Source organism: Chiloscyllium punctatum, chromosome 22, assembly GCF_047496795.1.
Source record: "Chiloscyllium punctatum isolate Juve2018m chromosome 22, sChiPun1.3, whole genome shotgun sequence".
Lineage (NCBI taxonomy): Eukaryota > Metazoa > Chordata > Chondrichthyes > Orectolobiformes > Hemiscylliidae > Chiloscyllium > Chiloscyllium punctatum.
In genome coordinates this window covers 84,524,152-84,549,494 of record NC_092760.1, presented here as the reverse complement: position 1 = coordinate 84,549,494, position 25,343 = coordinate 84,524,152, and the positions used below count along the sequence as shown (strand labels likewise).

Below are 25,343 nucleotides of genomic sequence, written 5' to 3'. Positions count from 1 at the left end.
AACTTTAAAAGGGAGGGGAGATAGGTATAAGACAGATGGCAGAAGTAGCTTCTTTACTCAAAGAGTAGTAAGGGTATGGAATGCTTTGCCTGCAACGGTAGTAAATTTGCCAAGTTTAAGTAGTCATTGGACAGGCAGATGGACGTACCTGGAATAGTGTAGGTGGGATAGGCTTCAGATTAGTATGACAGGGTGGTGCAACTGAGGGCCGAAGGGCCTGTACTGCACTGTAGCGTTCTATAATCCCTTCCTGTTCCTGTATTTGTCCAGGTGTTTATTTAAAGAATTTATTTCTTGTGGTAAGCTCGAGTTTAGTACCTCTTTCCCTGCAACCCTCCTAACCTTGCACCAAACTCCCTGATGGCTTCACTCAGTATCTATCTTACTTGGATGTGGACTACCCACACCGTCAATGCTCCTTAATGACAGTGCAACTTAAACATCTTTATTGAAAGCTTTGTGAAATAATAGGAAGTAAAGCTAATCATTCAGGCAAGAGATTTAAGTAACTGCTTGTTGCCTGTTCAAAAAAAAAAGTCTTAGTTCTTGTTCTGAATCGGACTTTTACTGTACTGTAAACAAGCACCTACATCCCTCTGACAAACAGCCTCTCACCATTTATCTGTAGTTACTTACTTTGTGGAACATCTCTGGAATCTAAAAATATACCCTCACTTTTTAATTTTCACTTATCTATCCTTGGCCAATTGCAGTGTAATAACAAAGTTCAATGCAAGCTTGAGAAACAGCAACTTTTTAAAACTAGGCTTTTATAACCAATGGACTCAAAGTTGAATTTATTCATGGGACAGAACAACATTTAATGCCCAAGTCAAATTGAAATCAGTCAACCACACAGCTATAGGTCTGGAGTTCTATTTGGCCAAACCCGGTAGGAATCTCAGATTTTCACTGAACTTGATGCACTTCTACAATTGTCAGAAGTCGTAGGTCAGCTAGCTTTTCACTGAATTCGGTGCCACTTTGTGCTCCCACAAGATTGTTCAACTTTACCTACACCTTCCACCCTGACCTCAAATTCACCTGGAACATCTCACACACCTCCCTCCCCTGGACCTCACCATCGCCAGCAACCAACTAACCACAGACATCTTACAAGCCCACAGGCTCCCACAGCTACAGACTACACCATCTCCCACTATGTCCTGTAAAAACACTATCCTTTATTCCCAATTCCTCCACCTTCACCGTATCTGTTCCCAGGACAGATAATTCCACCTTAAAGTTCCAGATAGCCTCCTTCTGCCAAGATTGCAACTTCTCTTCCCATGTGCTTGACAATGCCCTCCAGTGTATCCCCTCTACTTCATGCACCACCACCCTTGAACCCCACCCCTCTCAACACAAGGACAGAAACCCCACCGCCTTTACCTTCTACCCCACCAACCTCTGCATACATCACATCACCCTCTGCCACATCCAAAACAGACCCAAAGCTATATTTCCTTCCCCACCCATATCGGCATTACAGAGAGACCATTCCCTCTCCGACTCCCTTGTCAGGTCCACGCCCATCAGCCTACACCCCACTCTTGGCACCTTTCCCTGCCATCGCACTAAGTGCAAAACCTGCACCCCCACTACTTCCCTCACCTCCATCCAAGGCCACATCAGTACATCACAGCTGTACATCCAACGTCATCTACTGCACCAGTTGTGGTCTCCTCTACATTCGGAAGGCAGGACATCTTCTTGCGGATCATTTCGGAGAACATCTCTGGGATGCCCGCACCAATCAACACCAGCGTCCTGGGACTGAAAACTCCAACTCCCCCTCAGTCAAGGACACGCAAAGACATGGCCTCATCCACCGCCAAATTACCACCAAATGCCTGGAGGAAGACCGCCTCATATTTGCTTTTGGACCCTGCAACCACCTAGGATAAATGTGGATTTCAACAGCTTCCTTATTTCCCCTTCCCCACATTATTCAGCCCCAAGCCTCAAAGTCAGTACCATCCCCACAAGCTGTCCATCACTTCTCCCTCACCTTCATCCACCTATCACTTTCTCAGCTACCTTCCCTTCACCGCCCCCCCCCCCCCCCCCAAACCTCATTCCTGACGAAGGGCTTATGCCCAAAACGTTTGTTCTCCTGCTCCTCAGATGCTGCCTGACCTGCTGTGCTTTCCTAGCAACTCACATTTAATCATGTGCCATGATGGACTAATTTCTTAGACCATTAGCCACAGGTTTAAAATCATTCACTGTGACTTCATACAAAGGCAGCATTGTAATGCTAATTTCATGCCCTAATGTCTGTTCTTGTTTTTTCCCTCCTTTGCACTAGTTAGACTTCCAAGTTTTTTTTCCCCCTTGCTTAACTTTCAGATGGAAGTTATTCATTCTTCAGCTATTCACATCATCTTGTTTCTTGACCCATATTACTTTTTGGCTGCCCCACCAGTTTTTGTAAACCATTTTTAGCTACTGCTCCATCAGATGTGCTTTTACGCTCCTTCATTTTACCCATGTAAAAGCAATTGCATTTCAGCTTTCATGAAAATTGGCCATATAGGAAACATTAAAGTTGCTCTCTTCACAGATGCCACTAGATGGGTTTCCAATATTTGTTTATTTTACAAATTCATCCTACTTTACAAAGATTTCAATTATTTTCCATACAATTTACAAATACAAACACTGTTTCAACATGTAACAAAAATCACAAGATACAAGGAAATGAATATAAATAGATAATTGTATAAGTTACTAAACAAATCCAATATTCTACCAAACTTTGAAATCCAATATTTCACCAGAAAAATAAATTAATATTTTGTTAGTATAGACTATTTCTGAGGTCACATTTGGATCAACTTTAGAAATCTTGAGTTAAACAAAGATCAGAGATAAAACAAAATTTGTGGCATTGTTCTGGGAGTCAGAATTGAGTACACAATCATCCAATTCAGTGTCATGACTAGTATAATGGAGCCAAAACTGACACCTAATCAAAAACTAGCAATGAAAGCTGAGTTTATAGTTTACTCCAAGTGAAAACATTCCTTAAGTGAAAATTTTAGCTGAAACAGGCACTAAAAAAAATCTGCCAAAAAGGATGACAAGAATTATAGCCATTTGGAACGATTGAACAAGCTGGAGAACTTTTCTGTACCAAAAAAATGATCTCGTACATCTGAAATCATAAAACATTTTGACAATGCACTTTACATAAAATATTTTTCCTAGTGCCTGAACCCAAAACAAGGCATCATAACTAGATTCATCATGAAATCTAATAAGGAATCCAGATATTAGTTAGAAATTGGAGTGTGCTACAATGTTGAGTATTAATGGGTATACATAGATGGATCCAAGGGAGCCAAGATAGGCAAACACTAGGAAATGTTTGTGGATTTAAATGGAGTGGAAAACAATTTAACACAGCATCAACCATAGACCAGTTGGATCAGAAGGTCGTTGAGCTGCAAAATGCTACACAAAAAAGGCTGCAACAGTCTGAATAGCGTTTTGTCATGAGTTATATTGTTTGAGTAGGACTTCCAAAAGTGAAATTTTCAGAAGATTTGATGCTCAGGTTAAGGTTTTGGATGTAGGCTTGCTCACTGAGCTGGAAGGTCAGCAAGCAAACCTACATCCAGGGCTTCTCAAAAAAAGATAGAAAAAAACCAAACTCTGGTTTAAATGTGGAAATTAAAAATTCAAACCAAGACATAAAAGCACCTTTGGAATCTAAATGATGGCAAAGCTAAAAATCTGCATTTTACAAATATTATTTCAGACACCAGGTATTGTTGGTCCTGCCAGCAATTGTTCCTCCCCATTGTCAATAAGGTGTCAATGACCAGCTGTCTTTAACAGCTGCAAACCATGCAGTGTTGATTCATCGGATGCTGCCTGGTTAGTTTGATCCCTTTCAATACATCAAATTTGAGGATGAAGTTTCAAAACGTTAGAGGAAAACCTTAAGCACTATAGCTTTCAAAAAGGTTTATAAAATAAATATATGCAAGAACCTCTCCAGTGTTTGTACTATGGAGAATACACAGATTAGGAATGGCTAACAAATAAACTTAGACTAGAAATACAGGATGAGGAGCCTACGCTCCCAATTCGATTCTTGCTATAAAGACACACGTGGAATCAGACAAAATGTAAAATTGATCTTGGGGAGTTGGTTGGATTAGTATCCTGGCAGTGACAATTATACAGGGAAATTTATGGGCCATATGCTCCAATCAACCCCACTTTCTGGTTACCACCTATTTCATCTCATTCTCCCTACGTGTCCATCCTAGGCCTCCTCCACCTTCAACACAAGGCCACACACGAACTGGAGGAAGAACACCTCAGCTTACAACCATACAGCCTTAATACAGAATTTACTAGCATCCAAGTCTCCCCACCCCAACTCATCCCAAGCCCATTGCCTCCCTGTACAACCCTCCCCAACTATCCACTCCACCCTTCCTACTGACCAATCGCAGCCATCTCCTACCTGCATCCACTTATGGCCAAACTCATTCTACCCACCCCCTCCTTGTATTTATTTCACAGGCCTCTTACCATCCCCCAGTCCTGAAGGTTTCCAACCTGAAACATCCAGTCCCCTTCTCTAAAGCAGCTTGACCTGCTGTGCTTTTCCCAGTTCCACTTGTTATCCACTGACTCTACAGCATCTGCAGTTCTCACTATTGAGAATTTAAATGCCACTAAATACAACTGAAGTTCACTGCAATGGTATAGAACATTCCAAAGACGTGTTGAGAGACCTGGAAGAGATATTTCATTTGCCACAGGCTGCCAAAAAAAGAGAGACATTATATTGTCATGGACTACAGGCGCAATGATAAATGCTGAGTCAGCCAGTGAAACTCATCTTGAAAAGTAATCTATTTTAAAACAATTAATTTGAAAAAGAATTCAGTATGCATATAATGAATACACTAATTAGATTCACCACTATTCCCATCTCTGAAAACATCCTTATGTCCTCTGGGTCTTTGGTGATCTTACCTGTAACTTAGGATACATCAAAAGATGCCAATTTCACAAGGGAACTTTTATATGGCAGTAATATTCTTTACAAATTATGAACTAAAAACCTTCCAGCCATTTTATTGGCTCTTTCAGAGGTATCACAGCAAGCCAAATATCAAACTTTCCACTTAAATCTCAAGTCTGGCTTGTACTTTTTGATGAATTGAAAGTGCAATTACAGTTCTACTTAATCCTATGAGGCCTCCTTTTCAGGTAGGTATTTTCAAGATTGCAAAACTGGAGCTCATCATTTATGTCGTAAGCGAGACACTGTTTTAGTCCACAATACCTTTGGGTACATTGTCAGTGTTCAAGGTTTAACTGCAATTTATGGAGACAATGTTTTGAATGGAAATATCACCTTTATCTTGGTAAAACCAAACAGCCAAAGACAAAACCAACATTCAAAAGTCCGACTTTAGAACATGCACAAGACTCGTTGTTGTATGTGATAGAGAGTAAACTAACTTGGTCAGTGTACATAGAAAAAAAAAGCACGAGTCACTTCATACATTTCCAGAAGAGGGAGGCACAGCAAGTCGCAAAGCCTTGACATCCCAATCGTGTTCAAATTCAAACCACATGCAGAGCAGCGCTTCGAAAGCTAGTGCTTCCAAATAAACCTGTTGCACTATAACCTGGTATTGTATACTTTTACACTTGGTCCACCTCCACATTTTGACCTAGAATAGCAAACATTTCAAGGAGAGAGAGAGAGAGACCGGAGCTGTCACATTGGACGGGAGAAAGCATCTTTGTTTCTCCCTGTGCAAACACCAGATGTGTGGAGTAGCTCTTGTCCCTTGTTGCCGTTACAAAGGTATGGCATCACCCGCCAAACTGACGTCCATGTATAATTCAAAAAAAGTGCAAATGCCAAATGTAGAAGATGGGTTCACTTTTAATGATGCTGTTGATTTCTTGTTGCACAAGGGGATGGATGATGATCGGGGATATGGAGTAATGTAGAGTTGAACTTAAAGTTAGATTAGCCATGATATTAGTGAACGGCAGAAGGTTCCAAAGGGGCCGAGTGGCCTTGTTAGTATATATTGAGTGTCCCTTATGGGTGCTGCCAGACGGGCTGTGCGTTTCCAATGTTAAATTTCAGATTCCTATCCAGCAGGAGATTCCAGACGCTGCCCCTCACCTGGTCAACGCCAGCAGCAGGTCGGTCCAGACGCTGACACCAGGCACCTCAAAGTCGCCGTCCTCGGCCTTCAGGCCGCGCAGCGCGCTCTCAGCGGCCTCCCGGGCGGGCGGCGGGCCCCGCCACAGGGCGGCGAAATGCTCCAGCAGCCGGCGCCAGCTCGGCCCCTCGGCGGAAGTCGGCGCCCACTCGGCCCGGGCCGCGTCATAGCGCAGGGCCCGGCCCCAGCGCTGCAGCAGGCGCAGGTAGCGCCGGGCGAAGGGCGGGCTGCGGGCGCTCAGGGCGGCGAGCTGGCTGCACGGGAGCGCGCGGCCCAGGGCGGCGAGCGCGCGGCCGTCTCCTAGCAACCAGTCCAGGGTCCGGGCCCGGGCCTCGCCGCCGCCATCAGCCCCTTCAGCCAGCAACAAGGCGGCAAGCGGCTGGAGAGCCTCGCCGCCCCCCTCCTCCTCCTCACCGCCGCCGGGGAAGGCCCGTCTCAGAAGTTCCTCGCAGGCCGCCGCCTGCCGCTCCGGTAACTCATCCCCCGCCGCCCTCAGGCGCTCCTCCAGCCGCTCGCGCAATATCTGGCCGCCCGTCTCCGAAACGACGCCGCCGGCGGGCTCCGAACCCCAGGCGCACCGCAACAGGCGAGTAGCCGCCTTCACCCGGACGGCCCGCCCCAGCGACGCGGACAGGGCCGCCGAGCCTCCACCTGAGCCCGCCGATCGGTACCAGGCGGCGGCCCGGTGGAAAGCGGGCGCGGAGGCGGCCGGGTTGCGCAGCAGCGCCCCGCACAGCAGCTCGCCGCCGCGGCCCAGCTCCTCGAAGAGCAGGGCCCGGTACCGCGGCAGCTCGGGGGGAGCCCTCGGCCTCAGGCGCCGCTGCTCCTGCAGCCGCTGCCGAACGGCGGCCCGGGCCCCCGCGCAGCCCGCCCCTTCCAAGCGCCGGCTCAGCTGCTCCAGGTAGCGGGCCCACTGGAAAGCCCGGCTTACCTCCGCATCGTCCCAGTCGGCGGCCCACGGGCTGTGCGCCACCGCCAGCACCTCAGCGAACCGGCTCAGGTTCTCCAGCACCGTCTCCATGGCTCTGGCCGGCTGCCGTGACCGTTATCCTGCTGCCCGCCTGGACTTTCAAACCGCGCGCGCTTCCCGCCCACCCAGCCATTCAAAGCGTCACTTCCGGTCCTGTCCCAACCCATTCACAAGAAGGGAGTTTAGCTTGATGGATGGTGGTATGGTATTAAAGTCACCATAATACCAAATAACGATGGGAGTGCTGTCTCATGAGAGAGTTTGGTGGTGGACATAACCCAAAGGAAGGAAAAAGTTGAAAAGGACTTTTCAACAAAGGACTCCCATGCAAATCCATGCTGTTGGCATCTCTCCATTTCACAAGCCAGCCGTCGAGCCAACTGATTTAGCTGACCTGTGAGACCTCTGGAAACCTAATTGAGAAGGAATATCTTTTATTGTTCAATGCCAAAACAGACTCATTACTGGTGGCTTAATTCAGCTAGTCCCATCTTGGGACAGAAGCTTCTGCAGACTCATCCTTGCGTCTGCTTCTTATTCTACCCAGAGGTATTATCACATACATCTTTCCACCTCCTGTAAAATCACTATGACTGTTTTAAAAATCTACTATCCACCACCTGTAAAAATACTATAGACAATTCAATATTTACATGTAAACCATTAAAAGGGAGAGGGAAGTAGGGAGAGAGAGAGAAAGAAACTTGGTGGTGTTCACATGAATTTGCTGTCCTTATGCTTCTCTCAGTTAATATCTGTTAATACCACTGCTCATTTAGAGGTGTGATGACAGGATATTCCTTTATTCAAAGGGTTGTGAAACATTGGAATTCACAATAGATATGCCATCATTAAATATATTTAAGATTGAGATAGACTCTTCCAGGGTGTCAAACAATATGGGGAGTGGTGAGAAGTGGAATTTATACACAAGGTCACCCATGATTGTATTAAATTTGTAGCATGATGGGCCATTTGTTCCTACTCCTATTTCCTTTTTACTTCTGTTTCCCATTCTTGGTAAGTCCAGTTCTTGCTTATGATTTTGATGTTATAATAGATTTTTGGTAATTCTAATTACAAATTTGTTAAGTATTAATGATGACAACAGACAATGTTCAAAGTGCCCAGCATTTCATGCAACAACTGTGGAGAGGGAGACAGAGTTAACATATCAGCCTGAAAAACATTAACTCTGCTTTTCTGTACAGATGCTGCTTGACCTGCTAACCTTCAGGCTCAAAGTGCTGCCATCATGAGTATGGATCCCAGGGCATACAAGCTCTTGCTGTAATCATGCAATCTATAACATAGAAGATTGGTAGGTTTACTTTGATGTGTTTACATTCTTATTCAAGACGGCTCAGGGATTCTCTAAGGGATGAGAAACTCATTGACAGGTCTGTGTACACTTGACTAATTAAGCTACATGCACATCAAAGTAGGAAACCTTGATCCAGCCAGGCTCAAATGGCCGATTGCTTTGGCTAGATAACCTTCCCTTTTAACAGTCCATCATAACGAGGGACTAGTCTAAACTATGTGGGAAAGGTCATGAGGTAATCTTGCTCAGCTAACATGTTTAGTATCATTGTCCTACAAAATGTTTTTTTTCTTTTAAAATCACCTGAGATTCCCAGAATACAAATTAATTCATAACCTTCCCAGATCTCGAGCTCCAGGGAACAGCACACAAACTTTCAATCCATGACAAGCCAGTGTTCACTCAAATCAGATCACAAAGAATTTGACTTTCCACCAGCTTCCATCCTGTCTGTCTGTCTCTCTCTCGCAGTGTCCCTTGAACCCTTCAGTCAGTAAATGTAATTTACAGAAGAATATTTTCTGTCTCTCATTCACACATGAACATCTTCCAACTTCCTTACTATGTCAGTTTCATCCTTCGTGTTTTCCAAGCCTGTAAGGGTAATGAGACATTCACAGATGAGAGAGTGGAGCTTCATAAATTCAAATCGGCTCAGTGTGGTATACATGAAAACATATCAGGATAGTAACCAGCGCTCCTCAAACATTCCAGAAGATTCCCCTGGCCTCGGAACCTATTCCACCATTAGCCATGTGGCTGATGCAGCTACCACCCCCATGCTGATTGATGATGTCACTTCTGCCCCCATCATGGCCACTCCCACAACCACTTCCACCCCTCACAATTCCTCATGCATCACACCTGACATCACTTCTGCCCTTCACATCATTGCTGATGCCACATGCTCAGTGACTTCCGCCACCCCTACTGCCGTGGTCACCACCACTTCCGCCCCCACCAGCGCCACTCACCTGCATTCTGCTGACATGCCCCTCACAGACCCCACTGTCACTATCCCCACCCCCCAGAACCCCAAGGGGAACACTACCCCTGCTCATGACTCCACCCCCATTCCCCACACCATCACACCCACTCCAGTTACAGGTTCCACCCCCACTCCCAGCTCTACACCCACACCAGATCCCAGCTCCCAGCCCTGCCGAGTTTTCACCATCCCTCCAGACCTCCCCCTCACTGAGGACGAACGATCTGTCCTCAGCAAAGGACTCACCTTCATCCCCCTCCGTCCACGCATCAATGAATTTAATACACGCCGTGACGTCGAACAATTCTTCCGTCGCCTCCGCCTCTGAGCTTACTTTCACAATCAGGACTCCCGCCCACCTTCCGAGGACCCCTTCGCCCACCTCCAACACACTGCATCCACCTGGACACCCCGCGCTGGCCTATTACCTGCCCTCGACCTCTTCATTTCCAACTGCCGCCGGGACATTAACCGCCTCAACCTGTCTACATCCCTCCCCCACTCCAACCTCTCACCCTCACAACGCGCAGCCCTCCAATCCCTCTGCTCCAATCCCAACCTCACCATCAAGCCAGCGGATAAAGGGGGCGCAGTGGTAGTCTGGCGCACTGACCTCTACACTGCTGAAGCCAAACGTCAACTCGACCATGACCCCACCCCCCATCACCAAACCATCATCTCCCAGACCATAGAGAACCTCATCACCTCAGGTGATCTCCCACCCACAGCTTCCAATCTCATAGTCCGGGAACCCCACACTGCCCGGTTCTACCTCCTTCCCAAGATCCACAAGCCTGACCACCCTGGCCGACCCATTGTCTCAGCATGCTCCTGCCCCACTGAACTCATCTCTACCTACCTCGACACTGTCCTATCCCCCCTAGTTCAGGAACTCCCCACATACGTTCGAGACACCACCCACGTCCTCCACCTCCTCCAAGACTTCCGTTTCCCTGGCCCCCAATGCCTCGTCTTCACCATGGATATCCAATCCCTCTACACCTCCATCCGCCATGACCAGGGGCCTCCAAGCCCTCCATTTTGTACTCTCCAGACGTCCCCAACAGTACCCTTCCACCGACACTCTTATTCGTTTGGCCGAACTGGTCCTCACCCTTATCAATTTCGCCTTTGAATCCTCCCACTTCCTCCAGACCAAAGGGGTAGCCATGGGCACATGTATGGGCCCCAGCTATGCCTGTCTCTTTGTTGGCTACGTAGAGCAGTTGATCTTCCGTAATTACACCGGCATCACTCCCCACCTCTTCCTCCGCTACATTGATGACTGCATTGGCGCCACCTCGTGCTCCCGCGAGGAGGTTGAGCAATTCATCAACTTCACCAACACATTCCACCCTGACCTTAACTTTACCTGGACCATCTCTGACACCTCCCTCCCCTTCCTGGACCTCTCCATCTCCATTAATGACGACCCTTTATTCCTGATGAAGGGCTTTTGCCCGAAACGTCGATTTCGAAGCTGCTTGGATGCTGCCTGAACTGCTGAGCTCTTCCAGCACCACTAATCCATAGTTCTATTGCATGCATATTCCACTCAGCTTATTAAATTACGAGTTGTTTTCCTATTCAGTATGAATTTTATTACAAGTCTTCGATATAACCAGAATTTTTAGTTACGCAACATCCCACTGTGAAATATGCACAATCCTCCAGCCCCTGGCATGGGAAGGAAGTACTGCCACACATTCCACAAGTGAACAAATGTTATCACCTTATTTACACCGATCCATTGACACTAAGAACAGATGTCCCCAATTCTTCTGAATAAATACCCTCCCCTACCAGTGGTTTAGCACTTTCCCACATTTCCTTAGGAGATGTGTAACATCTAAGGCTGCAAGCTTTCTTATTCCCTGCTTTTATCATTTCATGATAACAATACAGAGTATGCAAATACAATGAGTCCATTAAATCCGTTTGCATTTTCAACAAGTCAAGTGCCTCTTCTGGTGAATCGTCATCTGGAGGACCAGAGTCACAAAGGTACCTGATTTCCGCATAAAAGTTTGGACATGTAGGTACAGGAGTGAACAAAAGTCAATTAACAATATTCTTCATTGGCTTAGGTGAAAAACAATGCATGATCCCTTTCATGTATAAGCGGAAACCAATTTATATTCCTAGAATGAGACCAAGGATTATCCCACAAGTGGGTTCCACCTGAACCATCCGCGCAATGACCATAGCCAGCAGGTAGGACTCCATCCACATGAGTCAGACGATGGTGGGGCAGGTGCCTTCTCTGTGTCTTGACGTGTTTTGTTGATGACATCTGTGTCATATACAATGTCTTTAGAGAAGTTGTCTATGTAGGTGCAACATTGTGGGCCAATGACAGAACAAATGCCGAATTCTAGCACTAATGTATTCTGAAGCGTCATTATCCCGGTCTTCTGTAGTTCTTTGTTCATTAGTTTCAACACGTGGTCAGTTGAGTTGGCCAGTCTTTCAACATCGTACGTAAGGTCGCCTATCTGATCTCGGGCCATCACAATACCCCGGCCAGGAATAGGCCTCCCATCAACCTAGACCACCAGGTTTGTTGATGGAAGAAGTCATGCATGTCTTGTTTTGTCTTTCCTCTCATTTTTGTCCCATAGCGATTCAGAATATGGTGGGCTTTCCATTCGTCATCTACCTTAGGTATGTTATGGTGGAGGGTAAAAAGTGGTGAGGTGTGCACTGAAGCACAACATCCATACCAGTCATTGGGTAAGTATGGGTAGCCTTGTTTTTGCATAGCCAGTGAAGGCTAAACAGAGTTCCAAAGTTGCACTTCTGTGAGTGAATGATGAGTCCACTCAGAGCGAGGGATGAAACTTGTAAACATTGGGTGTTATCAAAAATTCAGTTTTCCAAGTGTATTAGTGGATGGAGAGTAGGAGTATGACCAAGATCTTTTATAACATTTTTACATAGTACATGCTTCACTTGCCCCATGTCGTGGGTACCGAAAGTATACTTCACACAGTGATGTGCTACTTCTACTGAATGAGTTTTGTCATCACAGGTGAGTGAGTGGTGGGTGAGTCTTATTCATATATTGTATATCAGAATGATGGAAGAGTGAGCAGACAATACTTGGATCGGGGTGTTAGCTTGAATAAAGAAACCATTGGCAAGAGAAGGGGGATTAGGGATGCATAGTATTGTTGGCCCTTCTTCACCTTTCCAGCTTGTCTTGTAACTACAGTAGCTAGTGATTGCAGAAGCTGTATAAAGGTATTTCTGCCAGTAGTGGTAGGTCGGATCACAGAAAGTTCCGTCAAGAAGGTATAGGTTGATGGTTTCAGAGCAATAGATGCCCTAGGATTCTGTGATTTCAGTACTATGTGTTCAATACTGCAATTCATATGGTTCATTTTGAGAGAGGAACAGGCAAACATTTCAAAGTAACAGTTTTCAGCTAATGGAGTGGGTGAAGTTATGGAATCATGCCATCTTATGACAACTGGCATAGATGTGTTGTGAGGGTGACAATGATGTCAAAAGTGATGTTTGGATATGCAATGTGAATAGCTTAAATGAGTTTCAGCTGGGTAGCTGCATTCATAGCTTCCAACAGTATTGGTACAACTTTCATGAAACTGACAAATTCTATCTTTGTGGGGCAGTGGGGAAAATAATACATTCTGAAGCATCAAAGCCATTGCCAATGTAGCTGTGATTACGTTGGCATTCTACACCTAAATTGTTGGTTTTGTTTTTGCAAGTGACATTGGGTTGACAAGTGGGACATGTTAGTGTTCTCACAGTATCAAGGGTAGTATCGCAATAGGGGTAGCAAAACGGGTAGTGGTTAGCAGAGTTAATGTTGTTGTTAGTTTCTGCTGTTTCGTGGTCTTTGGGGTTGTCTTGTCATGAGTGACGACGTCAGTGATAGTGATAGTGGTAGGTGATGATATGGTGTAGGGGGAAGAGCCATTGATGGACATCTCATGGTCTCATTGTTTCAGCATGTGGCATCCTCCGAGGTATCGTTTAGATTGATAAAATCAATTCCTGTGACATTGTTCCTACCAACAAATGTACATACCACCTTAGTCACTTCTCCATTTGATTTATTAGCATTGACACAAATTCTGTTCATACAGTTGCATTGGAGGTTTAGCCAGTCAGAGATATTACAGATGGGCAGATTACAACTGGATCTTTATACTTGAGTTGGGTTCTCATCGGATGATTGCACTCATACTCGTACTTGGATTGTGAGGGTGATACAAGCCTGCAATGTCCTTTGTCGACCCACGTTGAACGTCCTTCTACTTTTACTGCAGTTTTCAGTTGTCAGAAGGACTTGATAAGGACCTTTCCCAATTTGCTCAATTAAAGTCTTTCAATAGTACGTAGTCACCAGGGTTGATGTTTTTAAACATTGGACCTCTTTCTTCTTCTTTCCCTGGTACCCAATAGGCTTCTTTGACCTGTTGATGATAAGGCTGCAATCAGGTACCTGTGCATCAACAGGGTGTTGGGCCATCAATAGTGCAGATCAGGTAGTCCTCAGGGGCTTTTCATATACTAATTCAGTCGCCGAGAATCCCATCTTTTTCTGGGTCATGGTTCTCATATTAAAAAGGGCAATTGGAAGTACTTGCAGCCAATTAAGGCCCGTTTCCTCTACCAACTTGCTTAGCTGGCCTTTTAAAGTACCATTGGTTCTTTCAACAATTCCCGCAGCTTGGGGACAGTTGGCACAATTGAATCTCTGATTCATATTTAGACTTTTACATAGTTCCTTGTTTAGCTCCATGCAGAAGTGGGGCCATTTTTGGAAGAGATGGTTGCTGGTATTCCAAACCTGGGTATGATTTCCTTAGTAGAATTTTACAGGTAGTTTTTGTTGTGCAGTCTGTACAGGGATAAGCTTCAATCCATCTGCTAAATACATCAATAATCACTAAGCAATACTTGTAACAATGACATCCAGGTAATTCTATAAAATCTAACTGAATAGTATCAAAAGGTGCATTTGGCAAGGGAGTTTCACTTGGTGAACACTTTACTCCTCTCCCGGAATTATGCTTTTGACAAATTAGGCAAATTGCATCTTTTTGTTTTGCTTTTTCTTGCAGGTGGGGATTCCACCAAGTTTGGAGAATTCTGTCCACCATTCTCTCCTAACCTACATGCATATGCGTATGAACATAGCCAACTAGAAAAGGCAAAAGCGAATCGGGCAGATATGTCTGACCTACTGCTGTAACCCAAAGTTCAGTAGAACTATTTATGTAATTACCATGGTTCATCTACCTTTGTTTTTCCTCATCAGAGGCATCCCCCGATGGGTCCGTATTTGCGCTAGGTCAGGCATGATTGGGGTATCAGAAGAGGAAAAAGGAGGATCTTCCTTTGGTCTCCTGTTTGTCATTTGAGCGACCATATCTTTTTGTTCAAAAGGTGCCTTCTTAGCAGCCGTGTCAGCAGCATGGTTACCTTTAGTGTCATCAGATGCATTGGAAGAGTGAGCGGAACATTTGGTAATTGCGAATTGAGAGGGAAGTTGAATAGCGCGGAGGAGGTTAGCAACGTAGGCAGCATTGAGGATAGGGGTTCCTGATGAGGTAAGAAAGTTGTGCTGTTGCCAGAGTTGACCAAAATCATGGGCAGATCCAAAGGCATAGCAGGGGTCAGAATGCAGGCATGGTTGAGAGCAAGGAGCTCGGCTTGTTGGGCAGAACAGGGTGGATCGATGGAATAAGTTTCTACCATTTGAGACAAAGTGACAATTGCATATCCTGACATGCATTTGCCCTCTGGAGAGATAGAAGAAGAGTCATCAACAAAAAGTGTAAAATCTGGGTTAAGAGCCTGATCCGTAAGACCAGGATGTCGCCTAGTAATAATGTCATTTATAACAATTGAGTCATGGGGAGGATCGGGCAATTCAAGAGGTTCCTTCTGCAAGAGTGAGGTGGGGTTATCATTAGGACAATATTTAAAAGAGAGAAGCGGATTCTGAAGCAACAAGAAGTCAGACCACAGTGAGGTGTTGACTACGTTTAGAGGTAAGCAAAGACACTGCAGAATAGGAAGTACAGACTTCCATGGTTTGATGTAAAGTTATATTAGAGGCAGCCAATACCATGGTATGGATGGCTGGGAGAATCTTTGTGCATAAAGGCATACCTTGAGTAACAGGGTCAAGATTAGTGGAGTAATAGCAACAGGGTGCCATGAGTAGCACAGTTTTCAAGGCTGGCAACATAGAGGTGGAAGTAGCCATCATACAAAGGTCAGCCTAATGCAGGAGCTGAAGAGAGGATAGTTTTAAGTTCCGTAAAGGCTAGCTGTTGTTCAGGAGTGAGATCGTACTGTTGAGGGGTGTTAGATGAGGACAAGGGAGATAATTTTTGAGGGCAAAATTGGGAATCCATTGTCGGCAATAATTGACAAGACCTAGAAATGATCTCATCCATTTGGGAGTGGTTTGAGAAGCAAAATAAAGAATAGGATCAATATCTTAAGGTGTCAAGTGTTGATCAGATTCAGAGATGAGAGTACCTCGGAATTTGACTTCTTTCTGATTCGTTTTAACCTTATTGGGGATACAACATAGCCACATTGATGAAGATGGTTCAGTAAGGTAGTGGAGTTAGTGTTATTGGAAGATTTGTCAGGGCTAGCGAGGAGGTTATCAACTTATTGAATTAGGATAAAGCCTCCAGGAAATTCAAGTGTTTCAAATTGGGTGTGAAGGGTCTCTGAAAAAAGTGAACGAACCCTTGAGTTAGGCAGGTCCACATGTATTGATAGCCCTTAAAAGTGAATGCAAATAGGTACTGGCTATCTTGATGCAACGGAATGCAAAACAAAAATCAACAATAGTAAAATTCTTGGCAATTGCTGGGACTTGGCTGAGGATAGTAGCAGAATTGGCAACGAGAGGGTGAAGGGGCTCAACAATTTTATTTACTTCTTGAAGATCTTGAACAGGTCACCATTCAGGATGTCCAGATTTAGGAATCAGAAAGATGGGGGTATTGATGGAAGAATGGCATGGGACTAGGATGCCTTGCTGTAAGAAAGAGACAATAACAGGTTGAACGCCAGCTTCAGCTTCTGGCTTCAGTGGGTATTTGGGGTATGGAGAGAAGAGTGGAATTAGGTTTAACAGGAATCGAGAGGGATGAGATTCTAGCAAGGCCCACTTCTGTTTTAGAAGCCGCCCAGACTTCAGGATATACCCTGCGGGTGGGGGTGGGCGTGATGATGATGAAGGTTGCAATGAATTGAATAAGGCTGAGCATAAAGTAAGATCGAACCCTGAGCAAGTGTCTGAATATTATGGGAGGTTTGATCAGCCTGTTCAAAAAGAATCTTAGTGACAAAGCCTAGTTCTTTGGCTTGGTGTTCTGGATTCATGTGAGTGGTGACATGAGGGAAAATGAAAGGGCCAGCTTTCCAAATATGAGGAGGAACTGAAACAAAGAGGGCACTGCCAGCAGGTGAAGTGATCTCACCAATCACCAAGCATGTTGAAATGTGTGCAGCAAGCGATCAAAGTATTGTTCAATGCTGTGGTCAGTCTCGGAGGGGTCATAAGCAAAAGTAACGTGGGGGGTGAGGGACATTATCTAAAGTAGGATTAAAAGTGTGAGGATCCAAATCAAGAGACCACCAGTTTGAGGTGGCTTTGGTTTGATGTTGACGCATTGAACAAAATGAGGTAGATCCTGAATTAGGATACCTTCGTCGTGACATTCAGTAGTAATATATAGAGGAGATCTCCAGCGGGTAGAGGGATATGTAACCTATCAATAACAACAAAGCGAAAAGAGAGTAAGATACAATTTTTCCAAACCACTCTGAGAGGGACAGTGTATGCGTAACAATTAGAGGAACCATCCAAACCCTTGTAGGGCTTCAACGTCGTCCGAGATTTGGAAGTCAAAGGTATGTACAAGATTAGTGGGAAGCGGTGACGCAGTGGCTCCCATGTCGACCATGAATTCAATATCATGACCATTAACGTTAAGGGTTAGCATAAGTTCACCCACAGGGCTAGCAGTAACCATGGGAAGATTCAAGGGAGGATGATAACCTACATCAGGGAGTCAGGTTCGGAAAGCGTTCCGTGCAGTAAAAGGGGCAACATGCTTGGGTCCCTGGGGAGGGGGATCAGAAGGTTACTGGCTTCTTCCATTCCGGTGATCAATAGCGGGCTGCCTTCGGAAAGGGCAGTTCTTGCACCAATGTTCTGATTGATTATGGTTGAAGCAAATGTCTGGTCGTTTGGGGGCTCTGGGGGTGGGAGAGGTGGAGAGGAATAGTAAGAGGATGACTAGAGAGTCAGGGGCATCATGAACTATGGGGGAGGGTACATAGGAGGACCCCAAGGTCCATAGGGATGTTGTTGATATACGGTACTAGTTCTGTTGTCTTGCCATTCTGAATGACAGTATGAGGGTTCTATTCGATAGCCTAGCTGGCGTTGCAGATGTGAAGATCTATTTGGAATTCTGGTTTTAGGTCTCGCCCCTGCAGTTTGGGCAAATTTGGTCTTGACCTTAACTGTTGAGGCATAACTGTCAGGATCCTTTAGTTCCCAGAAGTAATATACTTCTCAGCTGAATTATTCAACATTGGCATCTTGCCGGTGCATGTTATGGGTTTTAGTAGCTTTCTGTACCTGTTCGGGAAGGACGGGCATACATTTGGGGTGAGTGTCCTTGTGGGTACTGAGCGTCACCAGAGTAAGCTCCATAGCAGTCCTTAAACTAGATAAGGAAATCCTTAGCTCCTTCGCTTGAGTGAGGTTTGCATTCTCAAGTCAATTGCACAGTGCACTGCTTGACAGAGGCAGGTCGTAATCCAATCTGACCGATTAGGTTCACCTAATGATTATGGATGCATAATCATGAGTTGGGTATGGTTATTACATTGTAAAATTTACAAGAACTTAGTTAATATTTCAGGGGAAAGAGCATATTATATGAGGTTAAATAAGTCTTAGGAGCCTGAATTGTAAATGGTCCTAGTCCTATTAGTATAAAATTAATAAATCCTACAGGATTCTTTCCATAGTCTGGAGCCTTATTGATAATGCTAGAGAGTTCATGAGGCTTCCAAGGTTCCTAAAGATTAACAAATGGATTTTGTCCCTGATTCTAGGCAAGTGGGTTAGGGTCTCTTCTGGCTGGGAAATTTCCCCTTGGCCATTTTACATCAGGGTGAGTGCGAGGATTAACATTAAGGTTCCTAAACATTGATTGTAATTCATCAATGTCATCAGGAGTCATTTGTGGTGGGGCAGTGACACTCAAAGGTGCCTTCTCAGGGTTCCCTTCATGTCTTAGTTGATTCCTAGTGCAGGTGGCAATGAGATTATGGTAACCTTGATCATCCGAATTCTCATTATGCTGGACAGAAGTAAATGAGGAAAAAAGGGTATGGGCCTTGGCACATTTGTTCTCAGAATAGGAAGGGGAGGGGGGGGTTTCAGGTGCTTTTGTTTCGTAGCGCGTGCTCGCTTTGGTTGTACTACGGGTGGGATTTTGAGGAAGTCTCTTTTGGGGAACCGGAAAAGGTCGGTTGGAGAGGGGCCATAATAAAAGAGCTCCTCCTCCGAATCTGATTCAAACTCTTCGCTTTCAGGTAAATTAATGTTCTTTAATAATTGGTCTTTGGGATAGGTGGGGTGTAAGGAGTTGTCCTTGTTGTCCATCTGGTCCTGCATGGCTCCAGCTGCAGTCTGCTTTTTATTTACCAGTTTCCCTTTTCTTTGGACCCCCTGAAATTTCAGATTATGTTGTGGTGTTCTGCCTTCTTTTTTTTCTTTTTTTCTCTCTAGCCAACATCAATTCAGTTTTTAAATTGTGCTTCACACTTGTTTTTTAATTTTGTCCAATCTAATACAAATCCTTCCTCAGTTAATGGACTGAGACCCCTTTTAATATGGTTTTGTCTCCATGATGATTGCATGAGTTTTTCCCATTTTTCTTTTGCTACATTTTTCCACACTGATATGGCTTCTTTCATTTTACTCCCACAACCTTTTTTCCATATCTCTTGTTCAACTTACATAAGTAGATTTAGATCATGTGTGCCTCCCAGAGGCCAGTCCTTATTCTGTTGGACAGCTGCACCAATATTCCTCTTAATTGTTTCTCATAATTAGGATACGTACTTACTGTCTCTGTTAAGAGACATTTGCCCTCTACCTTATCTAGTGCAGTACCCATATTTATCCTATTTATTGTACACCTTCATAAAATTCTTACTGTTGTCTCTTACCTTTGCAAGTTATTTATTTTTAGTACCTATTTAAACAATCTCATTTGGGGTTCCGTCAGGGTATGTGTGAGTGAAATGGGGGAAGCAGCACACAAAAATGCAGATAGAGAGCAACCAAGGTATAACCTTACCTTGTGGGCCCACTTGTCTTGAGTCCGACCTTTAGATAAGGCTCCTTTTTTCCAGTTTCACTCACACATATCCTTTGTTGGAACCTTGCTCACAGTGCCAACTTATTTGAGTACTTATTCGAGATAGCTCAGAAAATCCCTAATGGACTCGACCTATAAGTCTCTCTTGGTTCGTCCCGCAGATCATACTCTGTGGTAGTCTGGAATATAAAACTCTGTTACAGCCAGTTTAGTTTAAATTATTACCTTTAGTTACCAATGTCATCAATGTTACACTACAGCATAGATACCTACAAGCCAGGCTTGAGCTAAGGTTCTAAAATCATTAGCAGAGTAGCGGTGCCAGCTCTTACCTCTAAGAGTTCTCACAGGCTACTCTCCTTATTGCTACAAACAAACTGTCTTTATACAGAATTTGGTATTAAAATTGCAAAAACGCCACATATCCTGAATCAGATAAGCAGTAATAAAATGGCAAAAGTTTACGGAGGAAGTGCAACTCAATGACTAATTAAACGACATGTACATCAAAGTGGGAAACCTTGATCCAGCCAGGCCCAAATGGCCGATTGCTTTGGCTAGATAACCTTCCCTTTTAACAGTCCATCATAACGAGGGACTAGTCTAAACTATGTGGGAAAGGTCATGAGGTAATCTTGCTCGGCTAACATGTTTAGTATCATTGTCCTACAAAATGATTTTTTTCTTTTAAAATCATCTGAGATTCCCAGAATACAAATTAAATTCATAACCTTCCCAGATCTTGAGCTCCAGGGAGCAACATACGAACATTCAATCCACGACAAGCCAGTGTTTACTCAGATCACAAAGAATTAATCTTTCCACCAGCTTCCATCCTGTCTGTCTGTGTGTCTGTCTGTCTCTCTCTCTCTCTCTCTCTCTGTCCCTTGAACCCTTCAGTCAGTGAATGTAATTTATAGAGGAATGTTTTTTGTCTCTCATTCACACATGACCATCTTCAAACTTTCTTACTATGTCAGTTTCAGCCTTTGTATTTTCCCAGACTGTAAGGGTAATGAGACATTCACATTTCAGAACAGTCAAGATGAGGGAGCAGAGCTTCATAAATTCAAATCTGCTCAGTGTGGTATACATGAAAACATATCAGATAGTTGTATTGCGTGCACATTCTTCTCTGCTTATTAAATTACAAGTCGTTTTCCTACTGAGTATGAATTTTATTAAGAGTCTTCAATATAAACAAAATTTTTAGTTATGCAACATCCCACTGTGAAATATATGCAATCCTCTAGCCCCCAGCATGAGAAGGAAGTACTGCCACACATTCCACAAGTGAACAAATGTTATCATCTTATTTACACTCATCCATTGACACAAGAACAGATGTCCCCAATTCTTCTGAACAAGTGCCCCTCTCCCACCCCACCCCCGTGGTCAAGCGCTTTCCCACATTTCCTTACCAAATATGTAACATGTAGGCTACAAGCGTTCTCAGATGGGTGACAGATTTTCCAAGGTGCACACCATCCTAATTTGGAGCCACCACCATTGTTGCAGGATTAAGATTGTGGAACTCTCTAACAGTTCTATGTGTGTACCCATATCTGATGAACTTTGGTGGTTTCAAAATGCAGTCAATTACACCCTCTCAGTGTCAATTAGGGACAGCAACAAATACTGACTTTGCCAGTGATGATGTCATTCTGTGAAACAATTTTTTAAAACCTTTGTTTACAGTGGTTCTGTCACTTTTTTGGCTGCAGCCTTTCAGCTAGTCAGACCAAACTGTTGCCGGTGATGCAGTCTGAATTCGGACCTTCAAGGTGCAAAGCTACTCAAGGGTATCATTGGAAGTATTATTTAATGAAGCTATGATGAATTGTACTTTAGTTGTGCCTTTTAATTTCAGGATTATGGTCAAGAAAATGCAGTGCTTGTCCCCAGTGGAAGATGGTAAGTTGGAGAATAATGAAGAGTGATGGAGCTTAAATTGTAGAAGAACTGCAATCTATGTGGTGGTCATAGATAGCACATCCAAACTGAATAGATCACAGTTCTACCTTGATTCCACTTTTTACAAGATCCTTGCGCTTGTTCCTCCTCTAGTAAAGGTCTCGAGAAAGGGCTTTATGGTGCCATTATGGGGGTAGATTCTGGAATGCACAGGAGACCACCACAGATTTGGAGAAATTGATCCAGCAAGTAGTGGAAAGCTTCCTGTGAGTGGTACAAGTTAAAAAATGTTTTGGAGCACTGATTGTTTGCTCCTCTAAGTTCCTGGCAGTAACTTGGCTCTCATTAGAACATATTATCCATTCATGGTTGGATGGGGAATATGAATCATATGATAGGTACTTAGTTCTTGTCATTAAGCAGCCAGCATCTGTTTCAACTTGATGGCACAGTGATGGAAGGTACAACCAGCTGGTACAGATTGAAACATTGTGGCTACAAATGATGTGATGCATTATTTCTTACAACAGTTTGCATTTTCTGTAAAGGAAAAATCAAAGATGTGACTTACAAGGTCATTAAAGGATATGAATTGGAAGTTAGAAAACAAATAAGGGAGACAGCTTAAAGTATGATTGGAGAGCTATATTTTGAGAAGGCATTTAGAGAGAGATGTAGAAAAGTAGATTGATTAAGAAGTTTTAGAAGAAAATGGAATCATGTTTAATTATAGTTTAGATGAAGGCCATTTGGCTCAAATAGCTTGAACTGTCTTTTTGAGTTCCACACTTGCATTTTGACTATTAGCCTCTTAAGTTTCTCATCCTCTTGTGACTGCCCAAATCTTTTAAAAAATTATTTATGGAATTAGCTTCCAGCACCTTTTCAGATGAAGTAATCTGAATCTTGACAACTGTCTCATTGAAATCTATATATTTTCATCTCCCTCTAAATCCCATGCAAGTTTAAGTCATGATGTTTAATTATTGATGCAATGGACATAAGACAGCCAATATGTTGCTAGAGAATGTAGTACAGATGCGTGGATGTATTTAGGAATGCCCAACAGTATCTCGTAATTAGAAATTGTTACTGGTATTCAGACTGGTATAGTTTGCTATATGTTGCACAATATACCCACTGCAGAGAGGAATGGAGCTGCAGGAGGAAGAAAACAATGACCAGTCTGTATTCTTGTGAGGAGCAGACTGAAGTGGAACCTAATATGGTCTTGAGCCTTGTAGCGCTCACCTAGTTGTCCAAGAAGATTGAACAATTTGAATAACTTGGAAGGAGTACTGGACTCGTCCATCCTGGGAGTAAAGCAAGAATAGAAGAAATCGAGTGTACGGAGAGGATGGACTAAAGATTTTTATGGAGAGAATGCAAAACCATTTATGTTGAATTTGTATAGCCCAGAACTGGACTTTTGCATCTACTTCTGGGCACTACACTTTAGGAAGGATGTGAAGGCATTAGAAAGAGTGCAGAAAAGATTCATGAGTGGTTTTAGGGATGATTAACTTCAGTTACATGGATAGATTGGAGAAACTATGACTATTCTTATTGGAAGAGAGAATGTTGTGAGGAGATTTCATGAAGATTTCAAATCGTAAACAGAGCGGACAAAATAGAAAGGGAAAAATTGCTCCTAATAGTGGAAGAATCAAGAATCAGGAGGCACAATATCAAGATATTTGGCAAAAAAAAGCAATATTGACATGAGGAAAAACATTTTTAAAAATTAAAGTCATTAGGTTTAGAAATGCACTGTCTGAGAGTGTGATGGAGCCAGATTAAATTGAGGCTTTCCAAAGGAAATTACCCCCCAAAAAATGTTCAGAGTTACGTGGAAAAGATAGAGCTTGAATTGCTCATGCAGATGATCAGCACCGACATACCAGGCTAAGTGATCTCTTATGTTGTAACCATTCTACGATTGTTATGAGATGGAAACAAAATGAAGGTAAATGACAGTATTAGTTATTTAGTTGAGAATGTCTTGAGAGGGGAATGAATGGAACTGCAGAGTGCTGGTCTGAGGAGTGTTGTACAGATGAATTCTGGAGAATCTCCAGAAGAGCAAGATAGAGGAAGTAAAGCCATAAAAATCCAATAGAGGATCTGTTTTATAATTAGGAGCAAAGTTTACAATATAAAGAAGCAATGATGAGTTTATAGTAAGATATGATAAGGCTGAAGTAAGAGTTCTGCACACAGTTCATATATAACACTGTCGAAAATGAAAATGTAAGTTCACTACACGGTTCAACTTTTTCAGTTGATAGTTACTTTTAATGTATCCAGTGTGTGGCTTTTGAACTTTAGTGCTCACCCATGTGATTTGATTTGACATGCTCTGTAGATTGAGCAAATATGAGTTATTCCAATCTGTTGCAATAGGTAGTTGTGTTTTTTTCTCAAAATGGATTTGGAGCATAGATGGAAATATCTATTTTCCCAATTGTAGTCTTTCCTATTTGCAAAATAATGCTGGAAGGGTATAATTCTGTGTTGCCATAAAAATAGAACATAAGCTTATATCATCCTATTTGAAAATTCTAAAACAGTTGATGTCTCTAGAAAATGATATGCATTGAAAAGATCTTTTTGTAGATATGATTTTTGTTTGTTAAACTTTGTGGGCAGCACGGTGGCACAGTGGTTAGCACTGCTGCCTCACAGCTCCAGAGACCCGGTTCAATTCCACCCTCAGGCGACTAACTGTGTAGAGTTTGCACATTCTCCCCGTGTCTGCGTGGGTTTCCTCCAAGTGCTTTGGTTTCCTCCCACAGTCCAAAAATGTGCAGGTTAGGTGAATTGGCTATGTTAAATTGCCTGTAGTGCTAGGTGAAGGGTAAATGTAGAGGAATGGGTCTGGGTGGGTTCCGCTTCGGCAGGTCGGCATGGACTTGTTGGGCCGAAGGGCCTGTTTCCACACTGTGGAATCTAATTTATTCTAAACTGTTGTGAATTTTTCAGATGCCAGTACAGAAACCCAAGACGAAATTTTCCAAAACTTGGCAGTATTAATTTCTAGGTGTTTCATGGAAGGTTTCTCTCTATGAACTGTAGCAGGTTTTCTCATGGAATTTTATGATGCTAACACATTTAGGTATTGTGGAGATACTATGACTTTAAGAGGTCCTTTCTTTATGAAGGAAGGTTGAGACAGAGATGATAAGCGGTATGCTCAAAGCCAATAAACAGTTTGTGAGACCTTGGGGTTATCTTTAAAGTTGAAACAATAGAAGCAGCCTGAATGTGTGGGGTCAAGCTCCCACAGACCCAGGGCTTTTCATTTTAGCTTTCTGCGATTGTTCGGATCTTGAAACTGGGTGTGAAAGCTGTTTTTTCTCTCTCTGTAACAACTAAAATCTCGATTTCTCTTCCTCCTGCTAGAACTGAATGTGGGGCAAATCTATTTTACTGAATTTGCCTTTACCAAAGGTGTATTTATGGGATGTTACTATATTGGAACACTTAATTAGTAGTAGTTTTATATATATTATTTTGTTAAGCA

General features: G+C 43.5%; 2 protein-coding genes across 3 annotated transcripts in view; one reads left to right on the top strand and one right to left on the bottom strand.

Annotated features, from left to right (window-relative positions):
* Positions 1–2,577: 2,577 nt before the first annotated feature.
* fancf (FA complementation group F) lies at positions 2,578–7,324 on the bottom strand. The gene has a single exon (XM_072592735.1). It carries the CDS (start codon positions 7,234–7,236, stop codon positions 6,172–6,174), a length of 1,065 nt encoding a protein of 354 aa, XP_072448836.1. The 5' UTR covers positions 7,237–7,324; the 3' UTR covers positions 2,578–6,171.
* The window catches only part of gas2a (growth arrest-specific 2a), a 257,222-nt gene continuing 238,400 nt past the window's right edge, over positions 6,522–25,343 (top strand). Inside the window, exons 1-2 of one of the 2 annotated variants that reach the window (XM_072592740.1) lie at positions 6,522–6,686; positions 8,397–8,506. The gene's annotated coding sequence lies outside the window, so the exon portion shown is untranslated. Of the gene's footprint in view, positions 6,687–7,539; positions 7,735–8,396; positions 8,507–25,343 lie in introns of those variants that run through there. The other variant, XM_072592743.1, reaches the window with a different exon arrangement.

Excerpts from the sequence above, each read along its gene's own strand:
- fancf (XM_072592735.1), bottom strand. The coding sequence starts at position 7,236 with ATGGAGACGGTGCTGGAGAACCTGAGCCGGTTCGCTGAGGTGCTGGCG.